Source organism: Musa acuminata, chromosome BXJ1-5 (genome assembly GCF_036884655.1).
Source record: "Musa acuminata AAA Group cultivar baxijiao chromosome BXJ1-5, Cavendish_Baxijiao_AAA, whole genome shotgun sequence".
Classification (NCBI taxonomy): domain Eukaryota; kingdom Viridiplantae; phylum Streptophyta; class Magnoliopsida; order Zingiberales; family Musaceae; genus Musa; species Musa acuminata.
The window spans coordinates 18,192,640-18,206,288 of record NC_088331.1 but is presented as its reverse complement, the minus strand read 5'-3'; the positions used below and the strand labels follow the sequence as shown (position 1 = coordinate 18,206,288).

The following is a 13,649-nucleotide window of genomic DNA, read 5'->3' as shown; positions in this document are numbered from 1 at the left end:
GATTTGTTGCTAAAATAATGTATCATGAATGCTTGAGTATCATATATGATATGCTCATAGTGATAATTTACTTTTGGTATTATGCATTAAGTAAGGATGAAATGTAAGATTTTGAAATTGTGCATGTTTTAATTTGAAACTATAATGATGCATAAATATATTGAAATAAGATTGATACTTTACCATTGTTATGATTTGAAAATTATTGTAAAGGGAAAAGAATTACAAAATCGTATTCTTTCCTTCTTTTTGACAATGACAAAGGGGGAGAAAAGTTGCTAGTTTGCACAAGTCAAGAAAATGTAAAAACATGCTAGCTTGTTCATATCAAAAGAGAAGCAAAGATTGCTAACTTACATATTTCAAGAAGCAAAAGTTGCTTTCTTGAATATCTCAAAATTGCTAGCTTGCATGTTCTAAAAAGTTGTAAAATTCACTAGCTTGCATGATGTAGAACTTGCTATCTTGAACATCACCACGAATTGCTATCTTAAAATCTCAAGAGAAGCAAAAGTGCTATCTTGCCTATCTCAAGAAGCAAAGCATACTAACTTGCACATTTAGTAAAATTTATAAACTTGTAAAACTCAAAATTATTGCTAGCTTGCATGATGATAAAACTTGAGATTATGTCTATAATGCATATCTCAAACACTTGATAGTTGCACTTCTCCATTTTGTTGATGACAAATGGGGAGAAGTATGATAATGTTATGCATAAGTTTATGATAACATGTTGCTTGGATTTTTGAATCCAAGAGTTCTATCAATATGACACATATGACGCATTGATACGGGGAGTTAAGGTTAACTCAATCATCAATTGGTTGTCATCATAAAAAAGGGAGAGATTGTTGAATCTCGGATTTTGATAATGAAACCAATTGAGAGTGTTTATGATTTAATCTGTGTTTTGAGTGACGCAGGAAGCTTCGATCCGAGAGGGACAATTAAAGTAGGAAAAATCATGTTGGGCCGGAGTGGAACATGTCAGAAGATTAGACGTCGAGCCGGAGGATCGGTCGACATATCGGCAGAAGGCTTCGGGCCATGAGTTCGGGCATCGGGCCAAAAAGAGCGAAAATTGCGCCAAGGAAATCGGAGTTGCGGAGGTCAACTGGTTGATTGGGCAATAGGCCATAAGAGAGGACGATGCACCGAAGAATCGGACGAAGCGTCAATGAACCAATGATATGCCGGACAACATGATTCAAGCTTTGTAATAATTGTCTAGATCGAAGTAGATTTTATTTGTGCAGGATTAACTACTATAGCGATCAAGGCATAAAGTAAAATAAAGTCCCGGAGTCAAGAACGAGAATTCGTTGGGAGTTCGATAGTTCATCGGAAGTCCGGATGTTCGTCGGAAGTTTTGTCGAAATTAACTGAGAAGTCCCGGAGCTTGCCGAAGAAGCTCGTCGGAACTCACCAAGAAGATCGTCGTGAAGTCCAGGAGTTTGCCGGAAGTCCGTTGGAACATTGCCGAGAGATCATCGGAAGTTCGCCGGAAGAAACCTAGACTAACCAGATCAGATTTGCTTAGTGTATGCTTTAGATTTCGTAGTTATCACATAATTGAGATTGAAATTGGGCCAACCCAATTAGGGACCAGTTAGGCCCATGTATGGACTGTGTTGGGCCAAGTGAAAGGCCCAAACAGTGACCCAACAAGTGGCACCGTCGTGGCATAGTCTCCGAGACTGTGTCAGGCGGTGGTACCATCAGACTGGGCGGTGGTATCGCCCAATGTCAGTGCTGTAGGCGGTGGTACCGCCCAGCACAGTCGGTGGTACCGCTAGGACCCGGGAAACCCGGGATGAGACCTTTTTTGGCTCCAATTTTGAAGCCAATTGAGGGCTATAAATACCCATTACTTCTTAGCTGGTAAAAGAAGAGAAGTGATAGGAACTGATCCGAAACTATAGTGAAATATCTTGCAAAAGTTGAGAGTTCACCTCTATAGTTTCTAAGGGTGAAAGTTTGTAAATGGAGAGTGAGCCATTGTGAAAGTTCTGTAAAGGGGTGATTGATCTTTGCCCTTTAAGAAAGATCAGTAGTGGAAGCCGGTGACCTCATTGGAGGAGGTATCGGGAGTGGATGTAGGTCGGACGACCGAACCACTATAAAATTGGCGTGTTCTTCTCTGGTTTGCATTTCTTTTGTTGCCATTTACATACTGCAAACTGCTCTACTTATTCATTACGCTTCCTTACACTTTCAAGTCAAGTACATTTCCAATACGGTTTTTCATCGTACGAAGTTTTTCAGAGTTTTTCAAAACTGTTGTTTTTATCCACTGAACTAATTCACCCCCCCTCTTAGTGCTGACTCGTTCCTAACAATAGGCAAGATAGCGAATCGCGATATAGGTGAGCCTCGAAAGACTCAACCAACTCAACCTACACCTGGAATCGGTCCCTACCTATAACGATAGAAGACCACGTGGGTCAATCTAATTGCCTCACGTTTACCGACTTAATATTATCGAGAGAGGGGTTTCTATGATTTGGTCTCCTAATATGACATGTTACACATATACATATTTAATATATATCTACATCGTATGTAAATATATATACATATCTAGTAGGTGTATAAGCAATCACACCAGATGATCGTGGACCACAGCCTAATGTGATCAGGCCCGAGCCAGTGGGCCTAATCACTCACATCAAAATCTATGTGTGCAACGGTGCATCTCTATGCCTTGTGATCGTCCATCTCGTCCTCGTCGGTTCCGTCGGCATCTCAACGCATCTCTGTGCATCGCGATCGTCCGTCTCGTGGGTTCCGCTATCGCTTCCACGCTCCCGCTGCGCCTCCTCGTGTGATCACAACTTAATCATAGGCACGCAGGCCCGACAATAAACAAGAAATAAAAATGGAGGCTCGCAGGCCCCAATAATAATAATAATCATAAGTACACACATCACACGGTCCATTATTATCCATCCATATATCATAAATCACATGTATAAATCATCGTAAATTAGGACTACTAGATAATAATAAAAAATAATAATCAATTAAATCTTTAAATTAATTAATATTTTCTGAATTTAGGGATATGTAGGAAAATTTTTGACTTATTAGGGGTATTTTTATAATTCGGACAAAAGGACAGAACTGGAATTTCTTAAATTCACAGGGGCAAAATTGTCTTTTTGCCCAAAACCCTGAAACTCCCTATGCCCTGTTGGCTGCGGCCGCCGCCACCCTGTCGGTTGCGGCCCTATGCGGAGGGGGGCGCGGGGGCGCCACCCCTGCGGTTGGCACTACCGCCGCGAGCGGCGCCCCTAATTGTGGGTGCCCCTACGAGTGGCGCTGTCCCACGCAGCACTCGCAGGCGGCTGTGCTCGAGGGCGGAGCGCCCGTAGGCACCGCTGCCGCGCGGCACCTTTGCCCGTGGGCCGCCGTGCCTACGACCCTATATACGGGCGCCACTGTAGGGGGCCTACCTACACGTAGCCAGCCTTGCGGCAGCGTTGCCATCTGTGACGGCAGTTGCTGCCCTTTCTTGCTTTTGCGTCAACGATTTTGACGCCAAAAGCTTCTCTGAAACATAACGCGTAGTTCAAAGCCAATCTATCGCACGAAAATCCTGGCTCTGATACCACTGTTGGGAAATCTTGGGGGCGACATCACATACGCAATGGAAGAACATAAAACAAAATCCCCAATTCCCAAAGATATGTTCGTTGTCATGTGAAGATCAGTGTGCAAAAATCTACGAAACTTAAAACTGCGTATAAAATAGATTGTATTACCTAGGGAGATCGTATATCCCTGAATCCCTACGGATCTCTAGGAGATGGTGAAGGAGGTCAAGCGCCCTCCTCTCTAGCGGTGATCCATACAGTAGGGCTGCGACGACGCTACTCTAAACTCCAAGCTTGCTTTGAGGTGGAGAGGGGGAGGAGAATAGGAGAGGCAAGCAAAGGCTCTAGCCTATGAACCACTGAATCCCTCCTATTTATAGAGGTCCCCTATCAACTTAACCCTAATGGATCCTCCATTATTAGGTATTGGATCTCCATCCAACTACCGAAGCCTCTTAGATTAGTGGATCTCTATCCAATAATCTCTCATGGGCTCTTATTGGATCTCGTCCATGGGATCTAATAATTCAGGGGCTTATTGGATATCCAATAAGATAGGGGCTCCGATGGATATCTCATATCTGAACCTCTACTCATCGTAACACATATCATATGTGTGTGACCCTCTAGGCCAAATATCGAGCTGGCCGTGAGTCTTACCTGTTAGAACTCCTTCTGACTCAATAAATTATTATCTCCATAATAATTCACTCGATTCATCGATTACGGATGTACTAGGCCACTACGCCGTAGTCCTCAGATGGGAATCCAATCCATTGGACCTGTCTGTCCTTAGTTAACATGTACCTATAGTCCCTCTTCAATTTAATATCCCAGAGACCGTATACCGAGCATGCTACTGTCAGACCCATACGGTTTATACTCGAGTCTCGCTCTAATCGGATTCTCCCGGAGAACTCTTTCTCTCTCAATCCGAATGACCTTGGCCAGGGATTTGTCTGAGCAAGAACACATGGGACATTCCTCTCATGACACCGAGAGTGGATGATCCTCTATCGACACTCAATAGCCCTTGTAAGGTTGACTACCACTCTCGAAGACCGGCTGTGCTTGATCTGGGACATCCAAACCTATAAGTCCGTTATCAAAGAGTGGAGCACTTATACAGGACATTCTTAGTGTCTCAAGTCTAAGGACCAGATACACCATTGGGACCACGGAATCGTTGTATGACAATAAGGCAACCATCTAACATTCCGTAAGTGGATCAATCAGTGAACTCATTCTCCAATAAGCACATGTATTGTATCCCTAGTGTCTCCACACGAGCAGCTATGAGACTAGCTGCATCCATCATATGGACGGGTATACAGCACACCAGTCTGTTTGGTTATCTCGATGTCCCTCTCGAGTAACCTATGATCGGGATTATTTAGGATCTGTGTTTAAAGGCGGATCGATCTCATTATCATGATCTCATCACGATCCGATTCCGATTACACAGACCTAAGGATATCACAATATATATATATATATGCAATAGTCAATATAAAGTGATAAAATGTCAAAATATAATATGTAAAAAGATTGCGTGTCAAGTCACACGTGTCATCACTCACGTGATTAGCTTGCAGGACATATATAACTAGCAATTGGCCCTTAATTGAGTTGGCTTTATTACATTCTAAACCAACCCAATTACGACCTAAACTAACTCGATCTAAACAAATTATTACAAAGCACGAATCATCTGTTATCCGACATGTCATTGGTTCTTCTGACGCTTCGTCCGATCCTTCGGCGCATCGTCCTCTCCTCGGCATATTGTTCAATCGGCATGTTGACACTTGCAACTTCCGATCTCCTTAGCGTAATATCCGTTCCTTTGGCCTGATGCCCGAATTCACGGCACGAAGCCTTCTGCCGACACGTCGACCGATCCTCCGGCCTGACGTCCAATCTTCTGACATGTTCAACTCCGGCCCAATATCCGATTCCTCTTGCTTTAATCAATTTGCCTCTCATTTTTGAAGCTAGTCCTGCATCACTCGAAACATAGATTAGATCATAACATTATCAATTAGTTTCATCATCAAAATCTGAGATTCAACATGTACCACCAGACTAGGCAGTGGTACCACATAGTGTTAGAGTGTCAGGCGGTAGTACCGCCCAGAACTGGCGGTGGTACCGCCAATACCTCGAAAACCGGGGATGAGACACTTTTTGGCTCCGAACTTGAATCAATTTATAGTCTATAAATACCCTACTCTTTCTTGCTTGGAAAATGCAAAATTGAGTAGAAACGGGGAAAATATTATTGAGAAAGAAAGGTTGTAATATCTTTTGAAAGGATCTAAAAGGAGAAGTGAGGTCTAAGAAAGAGAGGCTGTAAAGGTTCTCTCCTGAGCCTATCAAAAGGAAAAAGAGTTATAAGGGTAGTTGATCTTCGCCCGTTAAAAGATTATCGGTAGTGGAAGTCGGTAGCCTCGAGTGAAGAGGAATTGGGAGTGGATGTAGGTCACGACGACCGGACCACTATAAAATCTGGTTTGCATTTACTTTATACTTTTCATTTATATTGCAAACTGATTTCTTACTTTCACCACGCTTACTACGCTTTCGTACATGTTTTCAAGTTAACATCTTTCTGATCGGTTTTTATCGAACGAGAATTTTCAAACCGACGTAGTTTTATCGAAAGCACTAATTCACCCCCCCTCTTAGTGCCAACCTGGTCCTAACAGTATGTTGCTCGTTTTATAAAATCTAATTAACTTTATCTTTTGCAAGTCCTTTGAGACTTGTACGAGGTTGCTTCTAACCTGACCCTTTACCAATAAATAACACAAGAGTGCCTCACAACTTAGACAATTCCGGTTGAGTCCGTGACATTTGGTATTAGAGCGGGTAAGTGATTTTAGCAAATGGTGAAAGTTTGCTTACTCACCATTGCATAGTTAAGGGGGGTCGCACTAATGTTTTTAAAAGGTGCTCGGGAGCTTGCCTAGGCACTCAAGCAAGGCGAGGCCCGAGTGCCTCGCACAAGGTCTGGGCGACACGCTTCACTGAAGCACCATTTGGGCGCTTGCCTGAGCCTAGGCGTTGGACGCCTAAGGTGAGTGCCTGATTGAATCCCACAAGTTGAATCAGATTTTGGCCTTTGGTTCGATTCAACAAAAGCTTAGTTGGTTCAATTGAACTATGTCCAATAGTAAAAACCCACCCCCTCGCACCCTTGACTCAGTAAACCCTAGGCTGCGTCGTTGACAGAAAAGTTCGAATCTTCCTCCTCTACCGCTGTTGCTTTTGTGCGCAGCTCCCTTTGTTACTACTGCTTTCGCATGTAGCTCCCTCCGTTATTGCTGCTTTCGCGTGCAGCTCCCTTCGTTGTTGCTGCTTTCATGTGCAGCTCCCTCTACTATCGAGGGATAGGTCTGCAGCTTCCTCCACCACCGATGGACACATTAGAAGCTTCCTCCACCCTTGACACCACCGTCCGTAGCTTGTTTTGTCGCTGCTATTGTCGTTTGAAGGTTACTCTGCCACCGCTGCCCTCTTCTTTCCCCACCTCTAATCCAATTCGGTGACTCCTTTTCTCATACCATAGCTTAGGTTAAAATTGTTAATCTGCCATTAGTCCCTATTTACTATTTAGAATTGTTATTAGGGTTTTAGGAATAATGGCTAGTGGACAAAGTAATTTAGAAGATTCGTAAAAAATCTCAAGAAAGGATCTAAGTTGGAAATACAATTATCTAAAGGATCTTAAAGATCCTAATGTGGTGACTTGTATCTTTTGTGAGAAGACGACTAGAGGTGGTATTTTCCGTGCAAAGCAACATCAAGTAGGGAACTTCAAGAATGCATCAACATGCACTGTGTCCACTTGATGTAAAGAAGACTTGCTGGGTTATATGATTGAAAAAAAGACAAAGAAATGAGTCTTATGGAATTTTACCCGAGGTTGATGTTCACTATATTGGAGATGATGAAGAGGAATATTATTTAGAAAGTGTCAATGCTAGTGGGAAAAGAGTATTTGATAGAAAAGGAAAAGTAGTGATTGCTAGGAAGGCTAAAAAGGGATCAATGGACTTGTATATGTATCAAGGATCATAGAAACAACAAGGTCAAACGGGAGAAAAATTAAGGCAAATAAATATAAGTGATACTTGTGATAAGGAAATAAGAGGGAGAACGATTCAACACATTGCTCGCTTATTCTATCAGGCTAGAATTCTCCTTAATGCTTGTCATTTGGACATTAAAGAGATGATTGAATCTATTGGAAGATATTTTAGGGGATTAAAACCTTTAAGTTATCGTGAGTTGTGAGTTTCATTACCTAAAAAAAAAAATTAGATTACACAAATGACTTATTAAAAGGCCATAAAGAATCATGGGCATAACATGATTGCTCTACTATATCAGATGCTTAGGCCGATAGGAGACAAAGGAGTATAATTAATTTTATAGTCAATTATTCTTTAGGAACCATGTTTATGAAGTCAATAGATATATCTTCTTTTATGAAATCTGGAGCAAAGATATATGACTTGCTTGACAAGTTTGTAGAAAAAATTGGTGAGAAAATGTCATCCAAGTTATAATCGACAATGGAAACAACTATGTTTTAGCAGATAAGATTTATCTTTTGAATTTTTTTAAACTTTTAATTACTCTATATCTCCAATTTGAATGGCTAGTGTATAATGTGACTCCCAAGTCTTATTAATTTTATTGTCCTTTATCTTATGTAAATTATTTTAAGCAAAAAGATAACACTAATGTTGGAATTCATGTGAAACACTTTACCTTGATATAATATTGGAGGATATTGGAAAGATTCCCAACAGCAAAATGACTTTAGAAAGTATAATCTTTATCATTGAATTTCTCTATAATCATACCAAGACTGAATATAATAAGAGAATTAATAGGAAGTAAGGAATTAGTGAGATATGGTGTCACCCAATTTGGTACTTCTTGACATTACAAAGCGTGCATCGTCAAAAATAGAACCTGAGAAACATGGTTACCTCAAAGAAATGGACAAACAAATAGTGAAAGAAGCCATTAGACATAGCCCAATTCTCCTACAACTTGCAGTAGATCTCTGTATCTTACAAGAGCCCCTTTAAGATCCTTACCATTATCAAACAACAACTATCAACTCCTCAAACTTTGACGATAGCCCGTCAGTATATCACTTTGTAAAGGAATGACATCGAAATGTAGATATTGCATTGGCATAGAAGGTGGACAGAAAGATAAAGTGGGTAGATTTGGCAATGCAACCAAAAAGAGTTTAAAGTCAGCGACTTGGTGTTGGTGAAGCTCCAACTAGCATCTCTTCAAATTTTCAAATAGAAAGTGCATAAATATGAAGAGCCTTTCCTAATCATCGGCAGGGTAGACAACTTTTCCTACAAGTTACAGCTTTCGATATGGCTCAAAATCCGTGATCTATTACACGCAGGCAACTTAAAAGCCTATCACTCAGACTCACAAGATGCTTCCAAAAATGTTTCAATTCAATTGCTCCCCACTTGAGTGTCTTATGAAAAGTGAGTTGAAGCCATACTAGCGGATCGTAATACAAATCTACCCAACAGAGTGGAGAGAATGAGTCCATGGTGAAGTGACAAAAGCTTTCTCGAACATAAGCTAGTCGGGAGCCAAAACACACCCTGTGACATGAAGAAGTAAAGATTAAGGGGGGGCAATGTCTCGGACGATTGTCACACGCTCATAACATCTTCATTAATGGACCGTTTGTTGCTTATGTTTGCTTATATAGTAGTTTGGCATTGTGTTTTGCATGGCTATTATGTTTTTGCTTAGTTTTTATAAGCCTAGGAAGTTTGCATGGTTGCACAGCAGTTGCTCGTGGAACTAGGGAAAACTAGCTTGAAACAGCCCCATTTTCACATTGCAGCCTGATTTCTCAAGCTTGTAATGCAGTGCGAAACACTAGCCATCTCAGACCCCTAGAACCCCTGGGTGGTATAGGGCTAGATGGGGCTTTGGAGTAGTGTTGGGCTCTATTTAGATTCACAAGTTTGTATGCAAAATGTGCGTAGATGTGTCTTACACTCAAACACCTAGTTGAGCGGTCATTTGTGGACTTGCGACTTTTTCCCTTCCAAAATCCTTGTTTTCAATTTCTCTCTCTTTCTATAAGTGTTTTCTTAATTACTTGTTTACTGTGCCCTTCCGCAAGATGTCGGGATTTATTCGCTGCTCATTTCCTTTTTATTTTGTATGTCTTTTGAGATCTATACGAGGTTGCTTTTAGGCTGATCCTTTGTGGACGAATATCACAAGGGTGCCTCACGAATTAGGCAATTATAGCTAAGTTCATGATAGTGTTCGGTTATTTATATTCGTTAACAGTTGCAATTGCTATTCGTCAATGCTGCTTGTCAACTTTAGTCGTTCTTCTTTTACTTTTCGGAAAGAGTTCTTGGTGAACTTTCTAGCACTTTTCCCTTATATGTCTTGTAACTTTATAGTGATCATAGAAGATGTCACTTTTCTTTAAGGATTCTTGCTGTTCAATTTTTCTTGGCCTTCGAGGAGCACTCTCTATCCTTCTCTATAGTCCTTACACTGCAGGTTCGGTTATTCCTTTTGATTGCCATGGCTGTCCCACTAGCACTCAAGATGTTGTGAACCTTGAAGAGGCTCAATTCGGTGCTGATTTGGACATGCAAACCAGTTGTAAAATTCATCATCATTGTATTGATGTCGAGAGAGATTTTGAGTGCCACTGCTTGTTGAAACTCGGTGTATTCTTCCACTAATTGGAATCGTCCTTGATGCAAGTTGTGCTATATTTTCCACTAATATTCGAAGTAGTCCATCAGATAAAAGTCTTGTCGGATAAGTCTTTTAAATTGTTCATCGCTGTAGGCACGTAGGTAGGTGTTCCACCATGATAGAGAATGGCTGGTCAACTTGTGTCGTACGAGCATGACTGTCTTTGTTCCTGTATGGGGTAAAGCAGGTGTTTGGTTGATTTAGCCATGCTATTTAACACCATTACATTGATGCAGCCATTGTAGGTGGGGATACCAATCCAATCCTCGACTCGAAAAGGTGGAAACATTGCCTTCTCCATCGGTTCCATGTCTTTATCGTTGTTTTTTACAGTCGTGTTGGCTTGGGATCGGATCCAATCTAGCATGCCCTCCATCTTTTGCGAGACCGCTCTAACTTGGGCAGAAAGGTACGATACTATTGGAGTACTTTCTGCCATTGTCATCTTTTTCGTTAGCGATCAGTGTTGAAACGCCAACTCCTAACCTTCTTCTCCTGAATCTTTATATCCTTGCTTGGTGGTAACCATTGGCAAGTGAGGATCGTTGCTATGACATTATTCATTTGGAAAAGGATTCGATGATCGTGATCCTTCCTCTAACAGATTTACATTTTGGGAGGACTCAGAGAGAAATGTAATAGGAAGATGAATACCAAAAGGGACAACAATCTAAATTGCTTTTGTAAAGTAAAACCTAAACATGCAACTAAGAAGAGAATCTCTGAGCAACAAGCTGGTACTTCTTGAGTGATAGCTTGGACTTCGTGAGTGATAGCTCGGACTTCTTGAGGCTGCTGCCTCTCCTTTTAGCTGCCAACTCCTCTTTCTTATGCTGCTGCTGATCTTCTCTTTAGGGCTGTTGCACCCCTCGTTTTTTAGTTGTAGAAGGGAGGACTCCTAACTAAAGTAGGAACTTTCTTCCAATTCAAATCCAACTCCGATTGAGCTGGGTTGAGTTTTTGAGCTGGCTGAACCTGAGCTTTGAGCTTGGGTTTGAGTTGGAGTATGACTAGAATTGAGTTTAGGCTGAATTGGAGTAGGCCTTGAACCGATTTGGATCATCCTTGATCAGTAAAAAAGAGACTAGCACAAGTATATTGATGGAGATCACATCAGCTTTATTCTAAAGTAGCTTAGGAGAGTGTCAAATGAGGATGCCCATTATATGAATGATATGTGACGTGAGTATATCTCTCGAGTGTTCTTATTTTTCAACAATCTACTGGTGATATATTATGGGGTGAATTAAATTGATTTTGGCTGGTCAGCATCCAGTTGCTGAGGACCATCAGGGAATATTAATGCACCTAATAGAGTTATAAGGAACCTTTTTGTCCTTGTATTGTAAATCTTCACTGCTGCTATATGAATTATGGGGCATATGTGATGTTTATTTCTTGAATAATTTCAAATCTGGTCTCTGGTGCAGGAACTTTCAGGGCTGGTCAAGCTGTTGAATTGTTCCCATCCCTATGGCCTGAAGTCACTGTTCGAGATGTGCAGCTGGAGGACTACTGGGAAGTGGCAGATACTCACTGCAGTTGTTTCTTTCCAAATCATAAATTCCCAATAAATTTTATGCTGAGGATCAACCGGTTTGTGGGATTGTTTTCTAGGTCCTCAGTTCCTCCAGGTAGTATGAAGACATGTCTTGTTGCGGTCTTTGATAGTCCAGTCAATGATAACATATATGTTGAATGTGAGGATTTAAAAACTGGAGGCTTTGAAGGAAAATTTGGCAGAGGATCTGTAGCTGGAATTCTTACAGTTGATACAGTAGCTGATTTCCTTCCTAGAAAAGGTCCACTCCGACAAAGAAGGTAAATTCAAAGTCCTCATGATCAGTTGGTTGTCAAGAATTCAGCATGGTGAATCTACATATACCTTCTGCACTAGTGCATTAGTTCCACTTCATCTAAATCTGTTGTATCACATTATGTCTAACCAAGTAGTAGAAACTCAAAAGTTTTTCTAAGTGGTAGCATCAGAGGAAGGATTAGGATTCTAGGCAAGATAGGAATAGAATGGATAGTGCATTCATGTCTTAGGAATAGATTGGATAGTCCTACTGCTTCTGGTTCAATAACTAGTATATGACTATTGACTACTACTTTATTCAATATTGTCGTCCCATTAATAAGTCTTAAGCAGTAATAATGCTCAAAAAGTAATCCTTGGTAAAGCTGATGCTACCATGAGTAGATGCTTGTTGTGTCAAATGATTCATATAGTCCTCGTTGCTTGCTTTCCAGCGGCAATCTTTTTGTACATCAGAAGGAAATTAATGGATGACTTGATGCAGTTATCAGCTTATAAAAGCTTTTAATAGGAACTAATAAGATCTCTTGTGGGAGGTCATTCTGACATGCTTATTTTTTATCTTTGTAGAACTGGAGTAGCATATATATCAAATGTTGCAGTCCGCAAAGCTGAGAGGCGAAAGGGGATCGCCAAAATGCTCATTGCCAAGGCAGAGGCCCGAGCCAGGAGTTGGGGATGCCGATCTATGGCATTGCATTGTGACGCGAACAACTTGTCTGCGATCAGATTATACAAGGGCCAGGGGTATAAATGCATCAAAGTGCCAGAGAATGCAAACTGGCCTGAACCGAGGACCTCGTCAAGTACCTATTTAACCTTCATGATGAAACTTCTAAAACCTAATTCAACTCCTTGATCAAGGTGAGGGGTTGTCTGACACTTCTTAATTCAAATCCATTTGGCTGATAGATGAGCCGTCTATATGCCAGGTGCTTAAATGTTGGCACAAATTATCACATGAATCAACTAAATCTGTAGTTGTTCAAAAGGGCAGTACCCTTGCAACATGATAGGAGGGAGTTGTATACATACAATATCATGTAGGTAATTGTTACATAGTGAAGGTTTTTATGTTTCAATTCATCTGACCATTTTTTAAAATTCTTTTATGGTTTTTTAACTTATTGTGTTTTGGATAGGATATGGCATCAATTCAACTGACTTTAGTTGTTTATTTGTTTTAGAGCTTTAAATAAAGTTAGAACCAATGTCAATGAATCACATCATTTATGGCCTTAAGTTTACTTTGAACCTAAATCATTTTAATTGTCATCAGAAGAAGACTTTCTTTGTTCTGGTTTGGCCCAGTTCCGGATTCATGTCGAACCAGTAATCGAGCTGGACTTGGCCGGTCGTGGTTGGATCCAACCGAGTTTTAGAGCTAGACTTGGGGTTTTTATATAAGCGAGTTGGCCTCGTAGAAGCATGTTCTAAAATTGAAG

The 13,649-nt window shown here is 40.9% G+C and overlaps 1 protein-coding gene across 2 annotated transcripts in view; it reads left to right on the top strand.

Moving 5' to 3' along the window:
- The window catches only part of LOC103972916 (GCN5-related N-acetyltransferase 4, chloroplastic), a 45,420-nt gene extending 32,130 nt beyond the window's left edge, over positions 1-13,290 (top strand). The window contains exons 2-4 of one of the 2 annotated variants that reach the window (XM_018821190.2): positions 11,816-12,019; positions 12,116-12,206; positions 12,775-13,290. In XM_018821190.2, coding sequence (XP_018676735.1) covers positions 11,816-12,019; positions 12,116-12,206; positions 12,775-13,063 — 584 coding nt within the window. In that variant the 3' untranslated portion in view covers positions 13,064-13,290. Of the gene's footprint in view, positions 1-11,815; positions 12,207-12,774 lie in introns of both variants that reach the window. The other variant, XM_009387315.3, reaches the window with a different exon arrangement.
- Positions 13,291-13,649: the final 359 nt, after the last annotated feature.